We start from the raw sequence: 22,831 nt of genomic DNA, 5'->3' as shown, positions 1-22,831 counted from the left end.
TTGAGCTTTGCCACCTTTTACAATTTTTTTTGCCACAGTTGTTAAACGAATCCCTGCAGTAATTAAGTTAATAACACGGTTGTTAAGTGAATCTGGCTTCCCCATTGACTCTGCTTATCAGGTCACAAAAGGGAATCACATGACCCAGGACACTGCAACCTTCATAAATATGAGTAGTTGCCAAATATCTGATTTTTTTGATCATGTGACCATAGGATTACAACGGTTGTAAGTGTGAAAAATGGACGTAAGTCTCTTTTTTCAGCGCTGTTGCAACTTTGAACAGTCACTAAACAAACTGTTGTAAGCCGAGGACTCCCTGTACATAGCAATTTAACTATTGAATTTTTTGTTTTTAAAAAGTTTATTACACTAATTATCTGTTCCAACAGATATAGCAAAATCAAGGGGAAGCTATAATTGAATGAAATCTAGAAAGCATTTAGTAAAGCTTGTGACTTAAGAAGCAACCTTTATATAAATATTACATGTTATGTCATGGCATGTATTGTATTATTATACTATACTATATTTAAATAAATAAGGATTGTATCTTGCCATATTAAAATGAGTTATGTTCAACCAGGAGAAGCATAACAAATTTCTATCACTGGTGCTGCTGTGCATCTGCAGTGAACAACCCAAGACAGGCTGGCTGAATTCCCAATATTCTTTTAGACAACCTTATGATACATTTACTGGTACGTTGGGATCATATTCATGATATACCCGGATTCAATTGTGTAGGATATTTCGCAGGGCAAACGGAAATGCTAGGGCAAAAGTTACAGAAGAATCAAATTGACCTATGGAATCTCACCTACTGAAAAATACGGAAAAATCAAAGTAAGGAGATGTTATCTATGAATTAGGTGAAAATGTATTAGGTGAAGGGGAAAGAGGGGAAAGGAATAAAGCTGAGCAGGAAAAAAAAAGTGAGGGATGAAAAGTCTAAGAAATACATATTCCAAGAATGTGGAAGGTTATTTAAACCAAACTAGTGGCTTTTTAACATTCGTCTTGAGAAGGTTGGAATTATTTTATAGTACCTTATACATATTTCAATTTTTAGTAAATAATATACAAACATTGCATTAATTCCACATAGTACATATAGCTGCTTAAAAATGTTACTTACTGCAAGTGCCGCCACTGAACATTGGAATTGTTTCAAACATCATTTTATGAAACAACAGTGCTACTGGTCTGTAATCCAGATGATTCTTTAACAGGTAGCTATAATAATATACATAGCGCCTCTGACTGGGAATAGTTACTCCCTTAATGAAAAGAGGGGAGAAAAAAAAAACATTTATCATATATTGTCACAATTCGTTAGCTGAACTGACTTTCATAAAGTAGATTCTAAAAAGGAATTAGAATAGTTATATGCAGCCAAATCTATCAATAAAAAGAATATTTGTGGCTCAGGGTTGAACTGTGGAGACCTTGGTGCTATCTGGGCTTGGTTGTTCTCTTTGCAGACATTTCATTACCAAATTAGGTAATATCATCAGTGGTAGAAAGGAATGGGAGGGTGCTCTGTTGATACACCATATTTTTCAGTCTTAAGACGCACCCCCCCCCCAAGTGGGTGGAAATGTTTGTGCATCTTATAAAGCGAATGTTGCAGAAATCCCGCCCACCCACCCTTCGGCCGTTTTCGGCCTCTGCATACCCCACTTTTGACCTCCATGCATCCTGTTTCCATCCCTTTCCAGGAAGTGATGATCCCCACAGTCTGTAGCAGCTGATCGGCGGTATACCGGGAGGCCAATCCAACCACCAATCAGCTGCTCGTGCTAAATCAGGCTGCGATAATGTGCTGAAGCTGACCGGGCTGTTTGCTGCAAGGACGCTAGCCAGATGAATATTGAGGGATGCTGGGAGGCAGATTTTTTTTCTTGTTTTCCACCCCAAAAGGTAGATGTGTCTTATGGTCTGGAGCATCTTATAGAGCAAAAAATACAGTACTAGTCAGTGTAGGTGGGACAACCATGCTCTGAGAGCACCAAGCACTTCACAAATTTATCAGTCTCATGCATATTTTATGATAGTTTTGAATATTTAGTGTAACTCTTCTACAATGCATTAAAAAAACCCAGATCTATTTTTCCATGAGGATCTACAACATCTGCCTTCAGCATATACTTTCTACACACCAAATTGCAAATAAAATTTAATCAATCCAAGAGGGCAGTCATTCCACACTGGTCGGACACTTTTACAAGACATGCAGAGGAGTAAAGTATATTGAAATATTATTGCTTCTGTTCGGGTTCACACTGTGCATAGCTAAGGAAGTAGCACAGAATTGCTTGGGAAAAAAAATAGTGTGCCAGTGGAACTTGATTTGTAATCCTATCTACAAAATCTATTACTGTGATTCTTATCCTAAGCTTGTAGCATATTATAAAGACCACATTCATCATTTTTGCACCGCAGTAAAATACTACAATATTTCCATCACCACCACCACCATATACTAGTTTTATGTTTGGTTGAGTTTTCCAAATCCTTATGTATGGCCACAACATTGCTAACTGCAATGAGTACATTAAAAATGGTATAAGCATAATGGGAAGATATGCGGTTCCTCCTCAGTAAATTATCTGTGAATCAAATCCCGTTATTACTTATTTAAAGCAAGAGCATGAGGCGAAGTACAAATAACTGCACCCACATCATCAGTGAAGAATATAAGTGACATATCCTTCCTGAAGATAGAGCCTGCCCACCTTATGGGTTTTAATCTTTCTCTTTAATTGTTTCTCATTCTTCTCTCCCTTGCCTGATAATATGCATATTGTACCGATCCTGCTTTTTTTTACTTCCCAATAGAATTATCCCTTTCCTTTAAACCATTTATTTCTACCTTTTTTGCCATATATATATATATATATATATATATATATATATATATATATATATATATATAGTTATAGTTATATATAGTTATATAGTTATTTATCAGCACAAATACTATATATATATATATATATATATGTTATATATAAATGGAGACTATATATATAGTCACAGGTCACGTATGCACGCATATATATATATATAGATATAGATATATATATATATGCAGGAGAAAAACCAATGTTAAAATGAGTATATTATCGCTTATTAATTTTAATCAGTGGTTATTAATTCAGCTTTAAATTCTTTTTGGCATTTGACAGATACCCATAAACACACTTTTGCATCATCATAAAGAGTATGATACATATCAAGATCAATTACTGGGAGGGGAAAAATGTCCAGGATCAGTTTCTGACAAAGATCGATAAAATGGAGAATGTGGGAATTGCATAGCATCGTTTTTTTCCATGTCTATAGAGTACTTCTGAATGTGGTTATCTTAAATCCAGGGTCGTGTTCTTTTTAAGTGGATATATAGAAACTCTATTAGAAGAAGGAAAAAAAATCCATAGGGAAAAACCAGATGACAGGCCAATTACTTCCAGAATTTTAATCCACAAATATAAGGTTTTTTTAATGAAAAAAACCCTTACAGATTAAATAGAGTAGTAACTTTTTGTTCTCTGCTATTTAAAAGAAGATACAATAGCACTGGGCCTTTATTTTAAGCATTTCAAGCATTTATTTTAAAAAGCTTCATTTTGTTAAACTGTCTAGAACAATAAAGCAGTCTTTAAAAAATAAATCTAATAATTTGAACATTCTATAGGCATTTATAGTTATTGACTTACCTCCTTGCAACAAACAACAAACAGCCTGATTAGCACAAGAAAAAAAAAATTGCCTCTGCCTTCCAGCAATTTGCCTCCTGGAGGATACAGCAAGTTTCACTTTCAATTTCAACCTGGGCCTCCAGATCATCAGCTGTTTCAGGCTGCAGGGATTGCAGAGGCCAAAGGGTAGGGGCCGGTAGGTGGGTTGGGCTACATTCAGTGTATTAGACGCACCCAAATTGTCACCTTCTTTTTTGGAGCATCTTATACTCTGAAAAATACGGTAGCTTGTAACACTACAAATAGTGTATATTGTCTGTGCTGTTTGTTGCAAGGAGGGAAAGGCAGATTTTTTCCCCTTGTTTTCCTCCCCAAAAGCTAGGTCTGTCTTATACTTCGGAGCGTCTTATACTCCAAAAAATACGGTAATCATATTCAAAATAGACTTGATACAATTGATAGCTGAAAGGTTTTACTACACTTGATAAGATAAGAGCCAAGGTGGCGCAGTGGGTAGAGTGCAGTACTGTAGGCTACTTCAGCTGACTGCTAGTTGCAGTTCGGTGGTTCAAATCTCATCGGCTCAAGGTTGACTCAGCCTTCCATCCTTCCGAGGTAGGTAAAATGAGTACCCAGATTGTTGGGGGCGATATGCTGACTCTGTAAACCGCTTAGAGAGGGCTGAAAGCCCTGTGAAGCGGTATATAAGTCTAACTGCTATTGCTACTATTGCTATAATCTCTTATTTAGGATTATCCTAACTAAATTGGAGTACAGTGTAAAAATCAATCACATATTTTGATGTGGGTGAATATTAACAAAAGGCAAATTCTCTGCCTGAATTCTGCTTATCTACTGGTAAACGCATGGATGGCAAAGTGGTGAGCAAAGAATGTTTTAGTAGAGACGTTTTGCCTGTAGTATTATTTATTAAATTAATATGTGGTTGATTTCGCTTGCAATGTGACTACAGGTAGTACTAGACTTACAACCATTTGTTTAATGACTATGCAAAACTACAACTCTGAAGAAATTGACTTCTGATCATTTATGATCTTTGCAGCATCTCCATGGTCACATGATCAAATTTCAGCCACATGGCAACTGGCATATATTTATGATGGTTGCAGTGTTTTGGGATCATGTAGTCACCTTTTGCAACCTTCTGACAAAGTCAATAGGGAAACCGAATTCCTTTAGCAACCGTGGTAATAGCAACTGCAGAGATCCACTTAACAACATGGCAAGAAAGGTTGTAAAGTCGGACAAAACTCACTTAACAACTGTCTTGCTTAGCAATGGAAATTTTGGGGGTCAATTGTGGTTATGTCAACAACTACCTGTAGTAATTTCACCACTCATCTCTTCATAGATCTACTGGTTTCTGCTCTATAAATACAAGTTTTGAAGAAATGTCCAGAGATTGCAAGGTAAGTCAATACTCATCCTCTACAATATAAACTTAGTTATGATATTTTGAAAACAGGTTATGTTCAATACTATCTGAATTTCCATATGGTAAACAGAACAAGTTTTGTTTTTTGAATGAGGCAATGCTCCTTCACTAGCATGGTCCAAAAATATATCCTGGTTTTTCAAAAAAATATGTAACATCAATAAGTAAATTCTTTCAAAGTAATTTCTGCAAAATCATATCCAGATAGCGCAAATCAAAGCAATTTAATTTCACAGCTTGTAAAATAACATATTCCATGCAAGGTATTTTCTACCCGATTATGAATCTGCAAGAAATCTGTTTGCTTTTTCAAAGACATTCTTTACATGCAGCTCAGCTTTTCCACACCACCTATATATATAACTGCAATTTTGTACAAAAAAAATTTTGGAATCAGAAATCAACTTCAACAGTACTGACTTGACAGCCAGTTCTGGAAGTGAATATCCATCCAAACCCTACAATATCCACCTCCTTCTGAGAACCAAATAATGACAAGACTTTATATGCAAGGCTCAGGAATTGTGCTCAATGGCTCATCGGGAACGTAAGACTGACGAACAAAGAATGAGGACACAAAATTTCACTTTGAACTGACCAATGACGCCTGCTTAGCACTGGATAACCTCTTGGATCTCTTCCAGCCTCTAAATATTCTCTCAATTTTTCTTCTCATCCTAGTTGAATGTGATTGCTATTTCTGGCTTGTACTTCAACCTCACTACCATCATCCTCTAAGTGCCGTCTTTCTCTAGTTTAGCTCTTGTTCAAATATCAAGTATTGCTTTTCAAAAAAGACATTCCATCTAACTTTTTGCCCTAAGTGGATTACCATTCATAAATATTTCCTGAAATATGCATGCAGGAATTGCTTAGACAAGTGGGAATAAAAAATGTCATGGTGTATAGTTGTGCAAATAAAAACAAACAAGAAATTAGAAATAGGTATGGGGGGGGGGATTGTCACCTTGCAAAGTATGGAAGTGCCTATCTAGTGCTAGTTGAGTGTTCTCTTGTTTGCTTTGAAGGAGCTAGAAAGAAATCTGCTTAATTTTTCCTGTTTTTAAGCAGATAAAACAAGAACATCTCATGCTGCTTAAGTTGTCTATATGGAGTCTTCAGAAACAATGGGAGGAGACAATCTCTAGGTCCACAAAAACATCTCACAGCTAGAATAAAGACTGACATGAACAGAACCATTTAAACCAATGAAAAGTATAAACAGACTTTGCCTAAAATCGGTGGATACTGATAGGTAACAAAAAGAATCAAATGGACAAAATGGTTTATATTAATAATCCTTAATGACAATTGTGTTTTGAGACAGACAAGACTACTCTTATCAGGTCGCTGGAATGAAAGCAAAATTAAACTGGGTATATCTAATGATTAATGTTTCTTTCAGTGCTATTTAAATTCTGAAACATCAAATTAACTTTTTATTTTAGGTGAGATTTTGTCTACATTTTGTCTATTGCAAACATATTATTTATAGGTCATCTTGAACTATGTGGCAACCCTAACAGATTTAAGTATATCAAGGTCCAATTTCTTTAAAAAAAAATATAGAAACATTCTCTTTAAAAACTAAAATGCTCACTGCCACAAATTTTGAATGCATAATCATCACTTTTCAAGAAAAGATTTCAACCCAAATTTATTCACCTTTAATTGGGAATGCAGTGAACCTGACTCAAAGTACTAACAAGGTTATTTGCAACTATATATCACAGCGGAAGTCAAATTCTTCTGGAATCATCAGTTACTGAAGGGAAGGCTTCTGTGAAGAATAGCAGCTAGAGAATTATACTCCGAGTCTGCACCTTGGCATCTAACGGCCACTAATGTCCAAAATAATATCTCCCTTGGCATTTATTGACCCCTTTAATCAGGTTGCCTTCTGGTAAATGGCCTTTTACTATTTTGTGGCAATCATTTCGGATAATGCCCATAAAATGCTTTCAAATTTTTAAATGCAACCACTGAAAAGGCTAGGAATGCTCCATTACCATCTTCAAAATCTGAAATATATTGCTTTGAGTAAGACAGTATTCTTTACATAATAGGAGAAGAAAGCATTAAGTAACTCTTGATTATTCACTCCTTGAAGCATGCAAATTCTTAAAGCACGGCAAAATACAGTTACTTTGATTGTACTGAATCATTCTCAATATCAAATGGCCATTTTAAGTGTTCTGAGTTCAGAACAAAACATCCAGTGTTTGTCCCAAGATCAGGACACAGTGATGTATTTACTGTATGTCATTTGAAGTGTCCCTAGTACTCATCTATGCATTCTTCGAAGCCATAGAAATTTATAAAATGCAGTAAAACGTGTGATCTATGCTCCCGCTGAATGGAACTAACTGAGGGCAGGAGAGGAATATATTAATAATCAATTAAACATATATTTTAGCTTTTTGCCCAAAAGCTAAGTTTATTACTTTTTAAAACATCTTTGCTATGGGGGAGTTTCAGTTCCAGTTATCATGCAGTAACATGGTTCCTCTGTGTTGTGTGTGCACAGAGATTTCTTTGTCAAGGCACATTGCAAAATACAAAAATATGCTACCAGTCCTTTTTTTAATTCTATTGAACTTTCAGGTGCTAAATACAAATCTCATACTCCTTTGCTTGTCAAGATTGGTAATTAGTTTACTTGAGAAAAGGAATTGCTCATGTCCATTAGGAAAACGTGATTTTTTTTTTTTAGTGCAGTTAATTCATGGGTTGGTTTGAAGAAAATATCTTGCTATTGATTCTTTACTCGGCTAGGTTCTGTGGTTACTATCTGAGTAAGCAATATCACAAGGGTTGGGTGGGGGAGCGAGCACTATGTACGCTATCTTGAGCTCTTGCAAAAATAGTTCCTGACGTATCCCACATCAAAACAGTAAAAAACTGGATTGGAATTCAGCAAAATATGCTGACATGACATTTCTTTTTAATGTGGAGTTTTTTTTAATGTGGAGTTTAATATGGAGTTTTTATATCTTATGTTCAGTATTAGAACATTTACATTCAGGGCAGGCGCCATGTTTTTATTATTACTAGGGAGCAGCCAAGGACCATATTTCAACAATCTCCTACCACGGCCATGATCAGAATTTCTGGGATACATTTCTCAAATGCTAGGCTTTACTGGTGTGTGTGTGTGTGTGCTACTTTTCAGGTTTGTCCAGTCTACACAAAAATTTACACGTTTTTTTAAATTGTTTCTGCTAAAATAAGGTAGAAAATAATACTATTTGATGATGTAAGTGAAGCAGAAGAGATATGAGCCTCAAGCAGCTGCCTGTTTATGATTAAGGTGATGCATTTGATAAAAGAAAACCCAGAACTATAGTACTGTGCAAAAGTTCTAGGAGTTGTGCAGGTAGCTGTAAATTAAGAATACTTTCAAATATATAATTGTTTTTATCAATTTACTAAATGCAAAGCGAGCTAACAGAAGAAAAATCTAAATCCAATCAATATTTGGTGGGGCTAGCCTTTGGCTTCAAAACAGCATCAATTCTTTCATTTGAGCACAAAGACAGGAATTTTGTAGGATTAGAGGCAGGTATATGATTAACCAATTATACCAAGTAGGTGCCAATGATCATCTATTTCATATGTAGGCTGAAACACAGTAATTACCTGAAACCTAGGAGGTTTAAAACACAAGTGAGGAACAGCCAAACTCTGCTACTAACTCTGAGGTTGTAGAAGACAGTTTCATGTCACAGGTCACACACCATGGCAAAATTTGGGCACAGGACCAAGACACAAGGCGCCATACAACATCAGCAAGTATGATTGGCCCCAAATTTATTCTGCAGCAGGACAATGAAACACAGCCAATATCATCAAGAACTATCTTTAGTGTAAAGAAGAACAAGAAGTCCCAGAAGTGATGGTTTGGCGCCTCCACAGAGCCCCAATCTCAACATCATTGATTCTATTTTGGATTACAGGAAGAGGCAGAAGGATTTGAAACAGTCCCAAAAGATCTGTGGTTAGTTCTCCACGATGTTTAGAACAACCTACCTGCCATGTTCCTTCAAAAACTGTGTGCAAGTGGTTCCTAAAATTGAATATTGTGGATTTCTCTTCTGGTAATTTACTTTCCATTTTGATAATTGAACAAATAAGCTATTAACACTTTTATTTCTGAAAACATTCTTAATTTACAGCATTTTTGCATAACTGCCTAAAATGTTTTCACAGTACTGTATGTCTGTTTGGACTTGCATTATTGCTTTTTTCTTCTTCTTCTCAGAAGCTCAATAAACATACTGCTTGTAGAATAAAGTACAGTTAACTTCTATACCAATCCTTACCTTTGTACCCCATAAAATTTTAACATGGAAAATATTAGTCTGTTAATAGGAGTGAAACATTCCTGAAATTGTACAACAAGCAATCGTATTTTAATTGAATAAAGCAAGATATAATTTGATTCTTGGAACCAATCAAACTGAAAAATAGAAACGACCAACGAGTTATTTTGGATGCAGAAAAAGTGAACTCAACATGGAGAAGCATATGGTGGTTTTCCAGTTTCCAAATCTGTGTAATCCAGCTAATAAATACAGAAGCAATATTCTGTCATAAGCAATGGTATGAAATTGAAGAAAATAATGTGGTCGCTTAAATACAGAAATCTACAATAGTGAGAGAAAAATTTTGGACACTTTAGAACTATCCAAATATGCAACCCATAATGCAAACAGAGTTTCCTCTAAGGCTCGTTAATAGAATCTTATTAAGCAAACACACCCAAAACAGGATACTGGGTTGTGTCTTTACTGAATATATTAAGACATTTATTGTCTTTCCTGGGAACAGTATGAAAATCTCTATGAAAATCAGTTCTCTTACAGGGTGTAAACTAAGCTAGATGTTCCACTCAATAAGATGATAATTGAGGATGAGTTAGAGAAGCCTCACCTATAATATACTAACACATTGGTTCAATCCACAGTAAAAGAGATAATATATAAATGGACAAAGCACACCACCATTGTTACTATTCCTAGGGGTGGTCATCCACCAAAATTTATCATAAGAGCCAAGTATAAAATATGAAGATCACAAAGAACCCCAAGATAATGACAATGGATTTGTAAACCATTTCTGCATCAACTCATGTCAAGTATTCATAAGTCTACCATAACAACAGAACTGAATAAAATTGGTATGCATGGGACCTACCATGGAAAACTACTGCATCCATGAAATATAATGCTCAGGTTGGCCATAGACCACTTAGATGATCCATCAGGCAATGAGATCATTTTGTAGATAGATGAAAGAGGAACTTTGGGACATTTACATGAAAAGTTACCTTCAAAAAAAAAAAATGAAACGCTGCATTTCAATAAAAGAACTTCAGCCACCATGAAGCAAGGCAGTCGAAGTATCATGGTATGAAGCTGCTTTACAACATTAGATTCCTAAGTAACTCTCCTGGATGGTGCCAGCAAATTCCACAGAAGATTGTCAGGTATCTATCCATGAGCTGAATGTTCAAATGCTCCGAACACTGAATTTAAACTACAACAGAAGGACTGAAGCAAAATAAATTTTACATTTACAATGACTGAGTTGAGCCACTGACCTTAAACCGACTGAAGTGGTTGCGGCTTGACCTGAACTGAGCTTTACTTGCAAAACAATCTAAAAATGTCAAAGATTTGAACTCTGTAAAGAGGGTAGGCCAAAATATGTTCAAACCAGTATGTGGGACTGACCCACTATTGAGGAAAACTTTCAATTGAAGCCACTCTTGCTTAAAGAGGTACTACCAGTTTCTAAATAAAAAAAATTACAAGTTCTTTCCAACAATAGCAGTGAAATGTTGGCATAATATGTTCAATGAAGACAAGGTAAAGTACATTGTTTTGTGTAGTGCCTGTTAAGGAGAAATATATTAATAGAACTTAGATACATCTCAGATCAGAATTATACTATTGCAAGATTATGGATAGTTCTAAAGAGTTCACAAACGTTCTCTCACTGATATGACTTTTTACAATTTCTACCCTGTTTATTCGAAAATAAAACCTCCCCGGATAATAAACCTAATCGGGCTTTTGAACGCATGGTCTAAAACAAGTCCTCCCCTAAAATATTTAAACTCATGAACAGCCGGTTGCCGCCATTTCCTGGAGGCGGAAAGGGGGGGGAACATGCCCCACATGCATCGGCCATCCACACAGAATGGCTTCAGAGGCTGCTCCCACAAACCTTAGCTACCACACCTCTTCTCTTAGTGGCGGCTGCAAAAAGAGCAGCAGGTTCAGCGACACTAGGGCTGGCAAGAGTGTGCCAGAAACAGAGACAGAACTTCTGGCGCCTTCTGGATCAGCTGATCTGCGGGCCAAGGTTAAAGGGCCTCCTGCAACTCAAAAATAATAAGACCTCCTCGAAAATAAGGCCAAGTGCTTATTTCGCGGGTCAAAAGAAAATGATCTTATTTTCAGGAAAACATGGTATATAATACTCTTTCCCATATACTTTTGAAAGGAGAATTAATACTGAGAAATCATCTTTGTAAATCACAAATATGAAGAGTTCTTATGCAGACTGGCAATAAATGCATATAACTGAATGAAGTGAAGACAATTAGAAGTGCCAATATTTTACTGTAGCTTGTATAATGTGTGGATGACTTGCATTACATTTTTGCTTTCAATCACAATATAATTCAGACATAAATTCCAGCTGGAATATTCTGGGCTGTTAATTATTAAGATAGCACAATGCCTGCTACCCTGCAAACTTTATGGGGAAACCAAGTTAATGCATTTCTTAAAGGATAAGTGTCACATGCTATCGAGAGATGCTCAGTGAAATGTCTCCTTATCAAGAAATACTAGCAGAAATCATTGTCATTTGGAAATTGAAAATTTATGGTGAAAAAGCATAAAGGGTATCTATAACACTCCTTTTATCACTCCTTATTAACCAAGGAAGAGAAAAAAAACTGAAATATGTTGACAGTGACATCTCCCTACTAAACACAATGGGATGACATGACAATAAATATCTTTTCTCAAGAATCAGAAAGTACATGCACTTTTGTTAAAAGAACAGATGTCTTCATTGCCAGCAAGCAAAACCTCTAATAACGTTTGTTGAGATGTATGCTTTTCTCTCTGTCATTATAAATTACTGAATTTAGTAATTACTAAATTACTGAAAAACTCTTGGACAAACTTTCTAAGGGTAAGCTTTATCCCTCCTCATATTATAATCAATAATTCTCAGACCAAGAAAGGACAACAGGACAGCCAAAATCTGCACAGTAATCCAAAGGAATGGATATTAGCAACATAGAACAGGGCAGGGTGGTTAAACTCATGGCCCTCGGGCCGGATGCATCACATGCTGGCACTGTCCTGCCCGGTTTAGCAAAGGAGGGAAAGTCCCAATACATCATGTGATGTTGCTGTGATGCCGAGAGTTTGACATCCCTGGAATAGGGCGTCATGTATGGGGATTGAATAAAAAGTAATGCTTCCAAGTTGCTAACAAATGGCAATACTAATGCACTAAGAAGCTCTGATGAGGTCTTTAGCGTGTCCCTTCATTTCACAGGAAATTGGTATAAGAAAACATTGTGCTGCTGTTGTTCATGAAATGGGACTCTACAGTTTAATACTCATTAGCACACTTTGAGCAATGCGCCATGACAGAATTGTTTTTACTGCCAAAGGATTCCCTCCAATTGTAATTCACTGCCAAATCAGGTTGTTTGTAGAGATAGCTGTGTTGGTGTGAGTACTGTGCATCACTGTCCAAAAAAACATAAAAAAGATAGTAAACTGTGAAAAGTTATTCCAGGTGATCCAGAACAAAGAGGATAGCTCTTGATAGCCTTCAATGAGTTTCACATGAGAAAGTGTTGATGAATTAATTAAGGTCAGTCAGCAGATGACTCAAGGGGAAATTGCTGCCAAATCTTGGCATTTCACAAGAATGTGTGGGTCACAGCGACGTTCTTGAATTCTATCAGATTTGTGCAAGAAGGGTTGTCTCTATGCTGATAGCAGAAATCAAAGTATCAAAAGCTGGAATTTGCCAGCAACTGGTGTCATGGCACAAGAATGAGGGTGAGAAATTTCTTCATAGCATTATGACAGGTCTCTACTGTTAGCTCTTTCCAGTTTGTCCTGTATCTTCTCCAATTTCCAACCACTTTCATGATCATTCCCTGCAAATCCTCCAACCCCCACAATCTCCAATATGATTTTTTTGCTCAATACTCAATTTCACAGTGTAACTGACTCCTATACCCAATGTCATACAGCTGCTTTCCTAAACCATAGGCAACCCAGAGATTGCCATAAAGCATCCAAATAACAAAAACAGCAAATCACCACCAAAACATGAAGGGGACATTATTTTTTTAAAAACCACCATGATGGCAAAAAATGGGAAAACAAAAAATTAGTATTTTGCTCTGTCAAGCAGATCTGGGGTCAACAGCATAGAATCTATAGTTACTATTATACCAATTATGCTATACAAACAGGCATCCATCAGACAGCTTAATTTGGCAGTGAATGAAATGGCATTTTCATTTACATATGGGGAGGTTGATTTCTTGCCAATAATTGACTGGAGAAAAGATAGAAGTCGTCTATTGCAATTACTCTAGGTAGAGAGTGAACTTCTCTCTTGTCAAATTTCAGCAAAATATATTCTCCCATCTCCCACCGCAGGACAACTGATCTTATCTCCAATGATATGCACTGAAAAAATACCTTTACAATTATACATTTTATTTTAAAAATGAACAGCTGCATTCATTTTTCAAACAACCAAACCACAGACTGATAAGCCATTAAGTTGCAGGACGTAACAGTACAGCTAACTATGGCCCCTCTAAATGATAATAGTAGCTGGAGAATATTCCGCACAAACTACCACATCTCTAGTTGTGTTCCTCTTGTGTTTAGTTATTTTAGAACTTTCTGAGTCATGTTTTTTTAAGTGTTTGAAGCTCTGAATGCATCTTTTAAGCCTCAGGAAACTTTATGATTTGCCCTCTATACATATAAGCAACATTTCTTGAAAAGATAAATGATACTACTCCGAGATAATTCTGAAGTAGTTTCAGAAGGATCATGTGGTACAATAAAATGCAAACCTATTGCAGCTGAGAAAGGGCGTTGGTTTTACCTGATAAGCCTCTTCTCATCAGATGGAGATAGCATCCAGGCATGAGTTGACCTCGTCAGCTCACTGATTGGACTAAGTCTGTCAGAGCTGTTAGGACACTCCCTTGTTGCTAGGGCCCTTCAGTTTTTGGCGAAGGTGAAGTGACAGACTCGATGCGTCTTGTGGTAGTCTTGTTCGTTTGGAGTGAGAACCAACATTCTTTAGGGTTAGGCTGGATGCTATCTCCACCTTAGGAGAAGAGGCGTATCAGGTAAGACCAACACCCTTTCTCCATTGAGGTGGAGATAGCATCCAGGCATGGGACATACCAAAGCTGGCTTGTCCTTAGGGGTGGGCTGCCGCCCGGTCCGAGGTTCCCCATCCTGTGTGAACAACCTGTAGTACCCGATGGCAAAACACTGCCTCGGCCAAGGCAAAGCTCTCCAGTTTATAGTTCTTTATGAATGGGGAAGGAGAGGACCACATGGCCGCTTGGCAGACCTCTTCTAATGATGCCTGTGTCACCCACTCTGCGATAGTGGCTGCGCTTCTGGTAGAGTGAGCGGTGATTTGTCCCGGTAACGGTGTGGTCTGCAGATCGTATGCTTTAGGAATGCATGCCCTTAGCCATCTACCTATAGTTGATGATGTTACTTTCCTGCCCAGGGAAAAAGGCTGGAAGGACAGGAAAAGGGACTCCAACTTCCTAAAGGGGGAAGTTCTCTTTACGTATAGCTTGAGGGCACTCTTGATGTCCAAGATGTGCCACTTCTTATCCAGGGGGTGAGAAGGAGCCAGGCAGAAGTTTGGCAGGATCAGTTCCTGGGCCCTGTGGAACCAGGCGCACCTCTTGGGGACGAAGGAGGGGTCAAGATGTAGCACTACCTTTCTGGGGTGGAAGATACAGAGGTCTTCCCCTATGGAGAGGTCCAGCAGTTCTGAAATCCTCTTGATGATTGCCACTAGGAAAACCACTTTCAGGGTAAGAAAACGTAAGATGGACGTCTGTAAAGGTTTGAAGGGAGATCCGGTGAGTTTAAAACCTTGCACAGGTCTCAGGACTGGTACCTGTGCACCACTGGTGGTCTCAGGTTAAATGCCCCCTTCAGGAATTGGATCACCATGGGGTGCTTTATTTGGGACTGCAGCTCCCCACAGGTCAGCACCGAAGCCAGTGCTGCTACCTGCCACCTGAAAGTATTTGGAAACAGACTCCTGTCAAGTCCATCCTGAAGGAAATCCAGGATCTGGGGCACTGTCACCCCTGTGGGAGGTATGTCCTTGCTAGCACACCAGGTACAAAAGGTCTGCCAGGTGGAGTTACATATGCGGTCCATGGAGGGCCTCCTAGAGGCCTGGATGGTCTTAATGACCCTGGAGGAATTATTGTCCTCCTTCAGAACTCCACTCAAGTGCCAGGTGGTCAGCTGGAGCCACTGTGATTCCGGATCAACCAGCGACCCCTGGCCGAGTGAGATCTTGTCCTGAGGGATCCTCCAGGGCCAGTCCACCGATAGGTTCAGTAGATTGGCAAACCATGGCCGTCTGGGCCAGTAAGGGGTGAGAAGTATGACCTCCTCCCTCTCAGCTAGAACCTTCGGAATGACCCTTGGGATAAGGGGAAGAGGAGGGAAGACATAAAGCAGTCCAGGAGGCCATGGACACCAGAGAGCATTGACCCCCTCTGCTCCTGGTGCTGGGAACCTGTCATAAAACCTCTAAAGGTGCATATTGTCTGGGGTGGTACACTACTGGGAGGCCGAAATAGTGGCGGGAGCAGGCGCCACTCGGCATGGTCCACTGGAGTTCGGCTGAGCCAGTCCGCCTACACATTTGTCACCCCTGAGATGTGTTCTGCCACAATGGATAATAGATGCCTCTCCACCCAGAGGCCCAGTGGCTTGTCCTCCTGCATGAAAAACCTGGAGCGGGTCCCCCCATGACAGTTTATGTGAGCTTTGGTGGCCACATTGTCCATCAGAATCAGCACATGCTTGCCTGTGACCGTCTGTTGAAAGTGATGGAGGGCCAGGTGGAGCACTCTTAGCCCAACCGATTGATATTGTGAGTCCAGTCCCTCTGGTCCCACTATCCCTGAGCCATCTGCAATGAAGGTGCCCCTCCCATCCAAAGAGGTTGGTGTCTGTAGTCACTGTCAGTCGCTCTGGTTCTTTGAAGCAGCACCTCCTGGTAATAGCGGGGAACCTTCACCAACGCAGAGACCGGATGACCTCCAGGTGGACGGTGACTCTGGCTAGGGAACTGCTCCTGCCCTTTCTCTGAAATGGTAAAAGGAACCATTGAAGGTCTCTGGCGTGCAGGCGCGCCCAGGAGACGAGGGAAATACTGGACACCATTATGCCCAGGAGCTGTGAGAACTTGGCCAAGGATACAGTCCGCAGTCTCTCGACCTGCCTTGTTAGGTCCCTGAGGTTGATCTGGCACTCCTGGAACAGGTAAACCCTGCGTGCCACCGTATCAATAAGTGCTCCCAAGTGGAGCAGCCGGTTAGTTGGTTCAAGGTGACTCTTGTCTATATTAATAGAGAAACTGTGGGACTGCAGTGTCTGGGCCGTAACTTTCAGGTCCTCCCTGGCTTGATGATTGAGGACTGGATCAATATATCACCTAGGTAGTATTGGACCCACATGGGCATAGCTTGTAGATGGGGCCGCCAATGCTGCCAGGACCTTTGTGAACGACCTAGGCACCTAAGAGAGGCTGAATGGTAAGGCGCTATACTGATACTGACAGCTTGCATAATGAAATTGGAGGTATTGCTGATGGAGAAGCAAAATGGGAATATGCAGATAGACCTCCGTTAAATCTATGGATGTGAGGAAGTCGCCCTCCTGTACGCCCCCCCCCCCAAATGGTCTGCAATGAGTACATTTTAAAACGCCTGCAGAGCAGATGGTGGTTCAGGCGTTTGAGGTCTAGAATAGTTCCCCCCCCCCGAAGCTTTGGGGATCCGAAATAGAATTGAGTAGAACCCCTGCCCTAGTTAGTCCTCTGGTACCTGCTGTATGGCTCAAATTTCCAGCAGGCGTTGAATTGCAGACTGCATGAGGGCCCTTTTGCCAGATTATTCAAAACTGGGCAACAAATGAAAAACCTTGGGGGTGTGGAGATAAATTCCAGGGATAGCCCAGACATCACCGTATCTCTGGCCCATGCGTCAGAGGTCATTTCCTCCCATCGGTCTGCAAAAAGAGCCAAGCGGCCTCCAGTGGGAGGAAAGAAGACCTTGGTATTAGTGGCCCCAGAAGAACCGACCCCCTCCGCTGCGAAGGACCACTTAGACTGTCTACTTCTAGATAGTTGGTCTGCCTGTTGTCATTGTCTAGGGATGTAACCCCCCTGTAGCCTGAAATTTGCAGGTCCGTAGTCTGGGGCCCAAAAGGCAGGATGTGTCGAGTAAGGCGAGGGACGGAAAAAGCCCCTTCTGGTGGCCGATGGCAAGATTTTTCTCTTGTCCCTGGTCTCCACCAGAATGGGATCTAGAGATTCTCCAAACAAGGACCCCCCTTTGAAGGGAGCTGATGCCAGGCACCACTTGTGTCAAACATCTGCCTGCCACTGGTGCAGCCAGAGTAAACGTTGGGTCGCAACCGATGGGACCATAGGCTTGGATGCAAATCTGGCAGCGTTGAATGTGGCATCAGCCAAAAACTGGATTGCTGCCACCAGTTTGTTGACATCTTGGTGCACCCTGGAATTGGTCACCAGAATCCTCTCCTGCAGCAGACACAGGCAAAGCAATGAGGTCCAATTGAAGAAGGAGACAGTTGTGGATACCCAGATAGCCCAAGCCATTGCTTGATTGCTTCTCTGCAAAGTTAAATCTACCCGTCTGTCCTCTAGTTTTCAAGGCTTCTTCAGGTACCCCCGTCACGTTGGAGGAGGTGTAGAGTGCTGCGACCGGAGGGTCCACGGTAGGCAATTGAAGTGACTGGGCCAACTCAGGAGCCACACTGTAAAAACGTCTATCAGCAGAGATTGGCATAGGACCCGAAGTAGGAGAGGCCCACTGCCTTTGAATGACATCCACAAAAACCTAGGTGATGGGATAGTCTCTGCTTCTGTGGCGTGCTCTGAAAAGAGTGGATCAGCTGAAGCAGATGGTGGCTACATTGCAGTTGCAGCCACCTTGGCTCCTAGATTTACTGAGGTCTTGGCCTTGAAGAGAAGAGATTTGAAGAGGGACGGTTGGAACAATCCAGAGAAGGAGCGCTGTTCAGGAATCATGCCTTCATCCTCTAATAAGTCTGCATCCCTTATCTCTCCCTCCTCAGAATAGGGAGATTGGCTGCACTGCGAATGGGTAGGTGACTGTGCAACAAATCTGATAAAGTACCTGCGTTCTCTAGCTGTAACTCAAACACTGCCAAGGATGCATGCCTAGACTGGTGCTGTAGCCCGGCCACAATGCCTTGCTTTATGGCATTTGCAATAATATCCTGGAAGTTTGGCAGTGCCACTGGATTTGGCTACAATCCAGAACGAAGGCCTGCAGCTGTTAGTGTGAATGTGGATTCTGGAGCCACCCTGCCTGAGGACTGAGGCTGATCTACCATGGCAGCTGAACTGTACAAATCAGACACCGATTTCCATAGACCTGAAGTGCTGATAGGGAAAACAGGGATTGAGGGAGAGATTCACCCTGGTGACAGAGATAAAGTGTACCTGCAATGAGATTGCCCTGAGTCCCCTCTGACATGGGAGCCTTGAGCCTTTTGGCTGCTAGCTTTGGAGCAGAGGCGATCCAAAGTCTTCTCCCTCCTTCTTTCGAATTGGAGGCAGTTTTCCAGGATTTCCCTAGTTTGGGAACAGCCTTAGAGCCTCACTTGTGTCCTGCTGATGAAGAGGGCAATAATGGAGGTGCAGGAGAAACTACCATTAACTCTGAAATCTCCAGGTCCCTGCCTCTGTCAGAGCCTCCTTCGCTGAAATCAGCTGCTGCTACACCCTCTATTTTAGATTTCTGACAGGCAGGCTGATTCCCTCCTGTCAAATGGCTGTTTCATGCCCTTTTCTGAAGCGAGCGGCTGACTGCTGCTCTAGAAACGCTCGCGTTAAAGCCAGGCTATTTGAGCCCTCTATTCGTTTATCCAGTGATTGTGAAACAGTCTGCACAATTAGGCTTCAGGTGCTACTGCCGATACGGGGGGAAAGCTCTTTGACCACTGCTGCTGGAGTGAGGAAAGCCCAGTAGCTTCCGACATTGTAGATCACACCCCCGCTTTGATCTGTGACCGCCTAAAATGAAGCTGCTGCAGGGAAGCTCCTGCCTACGGAGGTGCAGCCCTTGCAGTTTGAGTGCTAGCGGGATTTTACTGTAAAACTGAAGAGCGTGAAGCTCTTCCCCACAACAACATGGTGTGCCAAAGGGTTCCCTCTCTCCCTCTGAGAGAGTGCGAAGCTCTGCAAAACAAAAGTGTGCCAATTTAGTACGAGGCTGCAACAAGAGCGCGGAGCTCTGCGAAATGGGCCCAATCAATTGTCCTTGCTAGAGTGATGCAGCCCCCTGACCAAGCCTCTCTGTGCTGGAGTTGGCAATGCCAGCAATGAGGCCACCTTCTTACACAGCTCCAGCTATCAGAATTCCAGCAACTGGAGCCTAGGCACTAGCTGCTGAGCTGGCTGTAGTCTCTATTACTGGTCTAGGAGATTACTCACAAATCCAAGATGAAGTTGTAATAAAGTTCAGAATTTGAAGAAAGTGACAAATAAAATTGTCAGAAACAAGAAATAACACGTCCGTCGTTACTAAGGGACTGAGTCGAAAGCTGGGGAGCTCTAGCAACAAGGGAGTGTCCTAAAAGCTCTGACAGACTCAGTCCAATCAGTGAGCAGATGAGGTCAATTCATGCCTGGATGCTATCTCCACTTCAATGGAGAACTGAGCTGAGAACATTACTCTCTCTTTGAGAGCTATATTGGGTATGGCTGGTGTTATCACAGGAGACAGTCAAAATATGGAGATTAAGGGCAAAATTATCCTTCTGTTATTAGGCCTAGATTCTTCTCATAGTCACTCATGCCTTTAATCACCTAACATTTGGACTATATACAGTACAGAGCTGCCCTTGAAGTTAGTTAGTCCTCAACTTACATTCACAAGTGGGACTGGATTTTCCATTACAAAGCAATAGTCATAAAACCAGACATCACATGGCTGCATTGCTTAACATTAGAAATCCTGGTTGTTACAGCAAATCAAGAATTGCAAGATGTTAACCAAGTACACAACCCAACCCAAGCCATTCTGGCTTGGTCCTACTCAGCCCCTAGCCTCAGCAAGGTAAGGGACTGCCTCCAACTCTCTTCACCCTATCTCCATCTCTGCCTTCTTGGTCGCTCTGCACCTTGCTTTGAGGGGCAACAGGCAGTCCCCGAAATATGCAATGGGCTATCCCATTCACCCTTATGTACTCCCAAGATTCCTGCCAAGCCAATGGCAGAGCAGTGTGTTCAGACCTGAAACCAGAGCAACCGGTTTAAACACTCAACTAGCTAACACACACACATACACTCTCTCAATCGCTCTCCCTCCATCTCTCTCATACAATTGATAAATAAAAATGTATATAAATTATAATTAAAATTAAATTAAGGTTAAAAAATTTAAATTACAGGCAGGGGGATTCTCAAGGGACTAGTCAACCTCAGTTGCATGGTCCTCTGTGCCCCCCCCCCATGCAAGGACACAGCCAGGTTTTTTACCTCTTTGAGGAAGACCATGAGCAGGATGTTCCATAAAGTAATGGCAGCCGTAGGCTCTCCTAGACCCAATATACCACATCACTAAGCTTAGAAATATTACAGTCACCCCAAAAGTGCCTTCTATGTAACCTTTATAGAGTTGTGGGTAATCTTTGATTTCATTTCATGAGAATGACTCATGAAGAAATTACCTACTAAATGGCTAAAACAATAGACTGCCTTCTTCTTAGATTAATAATGCTATTTGGCAGGTGCAAATCCAGAGACAACACCCCCAAATCCAGTTTGGTCCGCCTTATACAGTCCATAGCTATTTAATCTTTAATACTTTAATAATTTCCACCATACTTTGATGGAAATTGCATTACCTATTAAAGCAACAACTGGTTGATATAGAAGGCTCCTATACGTAAGCTAAACTTGCTTCTTTTCAGACCAGGAGGTGGAATCTGTCTCACATGTGTTACTAAAATGTTCATTATACACCAACTGACAATTAAGTTTAATACTTCCAATTGTTTATAGCTCCTGTTGCAATTGCAATCAAGAGTTCATTGCCTTCTCCTAGATGAGTACTCTTCAGAAGCCTCTATGATGTTTGCAAAATTCTGATCAATAGCTATAACTAGTAGAATCTATGAGTTCGTTCTTTATGTTATTGTTAGTGTTCATTGCTTTAGAACTTTCATGCTATTTTAAAACTTCATTTTTATTGCTATTACACTTTATTACTGTTCATTTTCTTGTGTTTAGTCTTAGACTATAAATAAATTTTGATTGGTAGAAAAAAACAAAAAAGTTCCCGAAAACAGCTTGGACACAGAGTCTCAGAATTTGTGAATATCCTAGTCTGTTACAGGAGGAGAAAAAAGGTTTGGTATATGGAATCACTTTGTTAGAAATATCACTTTTTCCATGAGTTCAAATATGTTAGAATTTAATCCAAGTAGGAAACATCCTAAAAAGTGAACTACATTATTTACTACTTTAGTAACTTGAGCATCTAAAGCAGGATGTATAAACCATTTAGGCTGAGACCAATACTTGGTCTTCAAGCGGCATGCTAGATAACTTTATTTCAAAAAGCAGTAGCATCAAGTATATAAATTTACATTAATCAGTTAAAATGATTATATACTTTACATCCTCTCTCACGCTAAAATTACAATTTGGTGCTAACCAAATTGGGGAAGTTATGTCATTGCAAACTAACTGCAAAACTCTACAAAGAAACTGTGCTTCCTGAATTTAAGGATCAAATAATTTTTGACTCAATACAAAATATATTTAACTTAGATTTAGTTAGTATCTCTAACTCAAGAACTATTTGATATATTTTAAATTATCTGGTGTTTTATCATATGCATTTTCACCAGGATACTGATCTGTGACCATATTTTTCCTACAATCATTTTTAATAGAAATAGGAAGATCAGTAAATTAGCTACAACTTAATAAACAACCTGACTGGACAACTGTATTGTCAGCTGAAAATGTACTTCTTTCTGAAGATGTATGTAAAATTCAACTCTGCTATAATCCCTTTCATCCAACAAATATAATTTATAAAATAGGAAAATGCATTTTGCAACAACTGGCTAAGAGTACTAACTATGTCAATTGTACATATTTGAAAAAGCAGAGTTTGGAAATGATGGTTACAAACTTCCTTAATTTTAAAATTGAAACTTTCAGTTTCAATCCTAAAAGTTGGATTTTTCAGCTTTTAGTCCATTAAAATCCTTTTGCTTTAGTAAAAACGAAAGTTCAATTAAACCAATAGATTTTTTTGAAG

The 22,831-nt window shown here is 40.0% G+C and overlaps 1 protein-coding gene across 1 annotated transcript in view; it reads right to left on the bottom strand.

Moving 5' to 3' along the window:
- PTEN (phosphatase and tensin homolog) overlaps positions 1-22,831 on the bottom strand; it is a 65,368-nt gene that overhangs the window by 16,857 nt on the left and 25,680 nt on the right. Inside the window, exon 6 of the mRNA XM_032231591.1 lies at positions 1,139-1,280. Within this exon, the coding sequence (XP_032087482.1) occupies positions 1,139-1,280 (142 nt within the window). The remainder of the gene's footprint in view (positions 1-1,138; positions 1,281-22,831) is intronic.

Source organism: Thamnophis elegans, chromosome 15 (assembly GCF_009769535.1).
Source record: "Thamnophis elegans isolate rThaEle1 chromosome 15, rThaEle1.pri, whole genome shotgun sequence".
In the NCBI taxonomy this organism is placed as follows: Eukaryota; Metazoa; Chordata; class Lepidosauria; order Squamata; family Colubridae; genus Thamnophis; species Thamnophis elegans.
The sequence above is the reverse complement of the archived record's forward strand: the minus strand, read 5'-3'. Positions and strand labels throughout refer to the sequence as shown.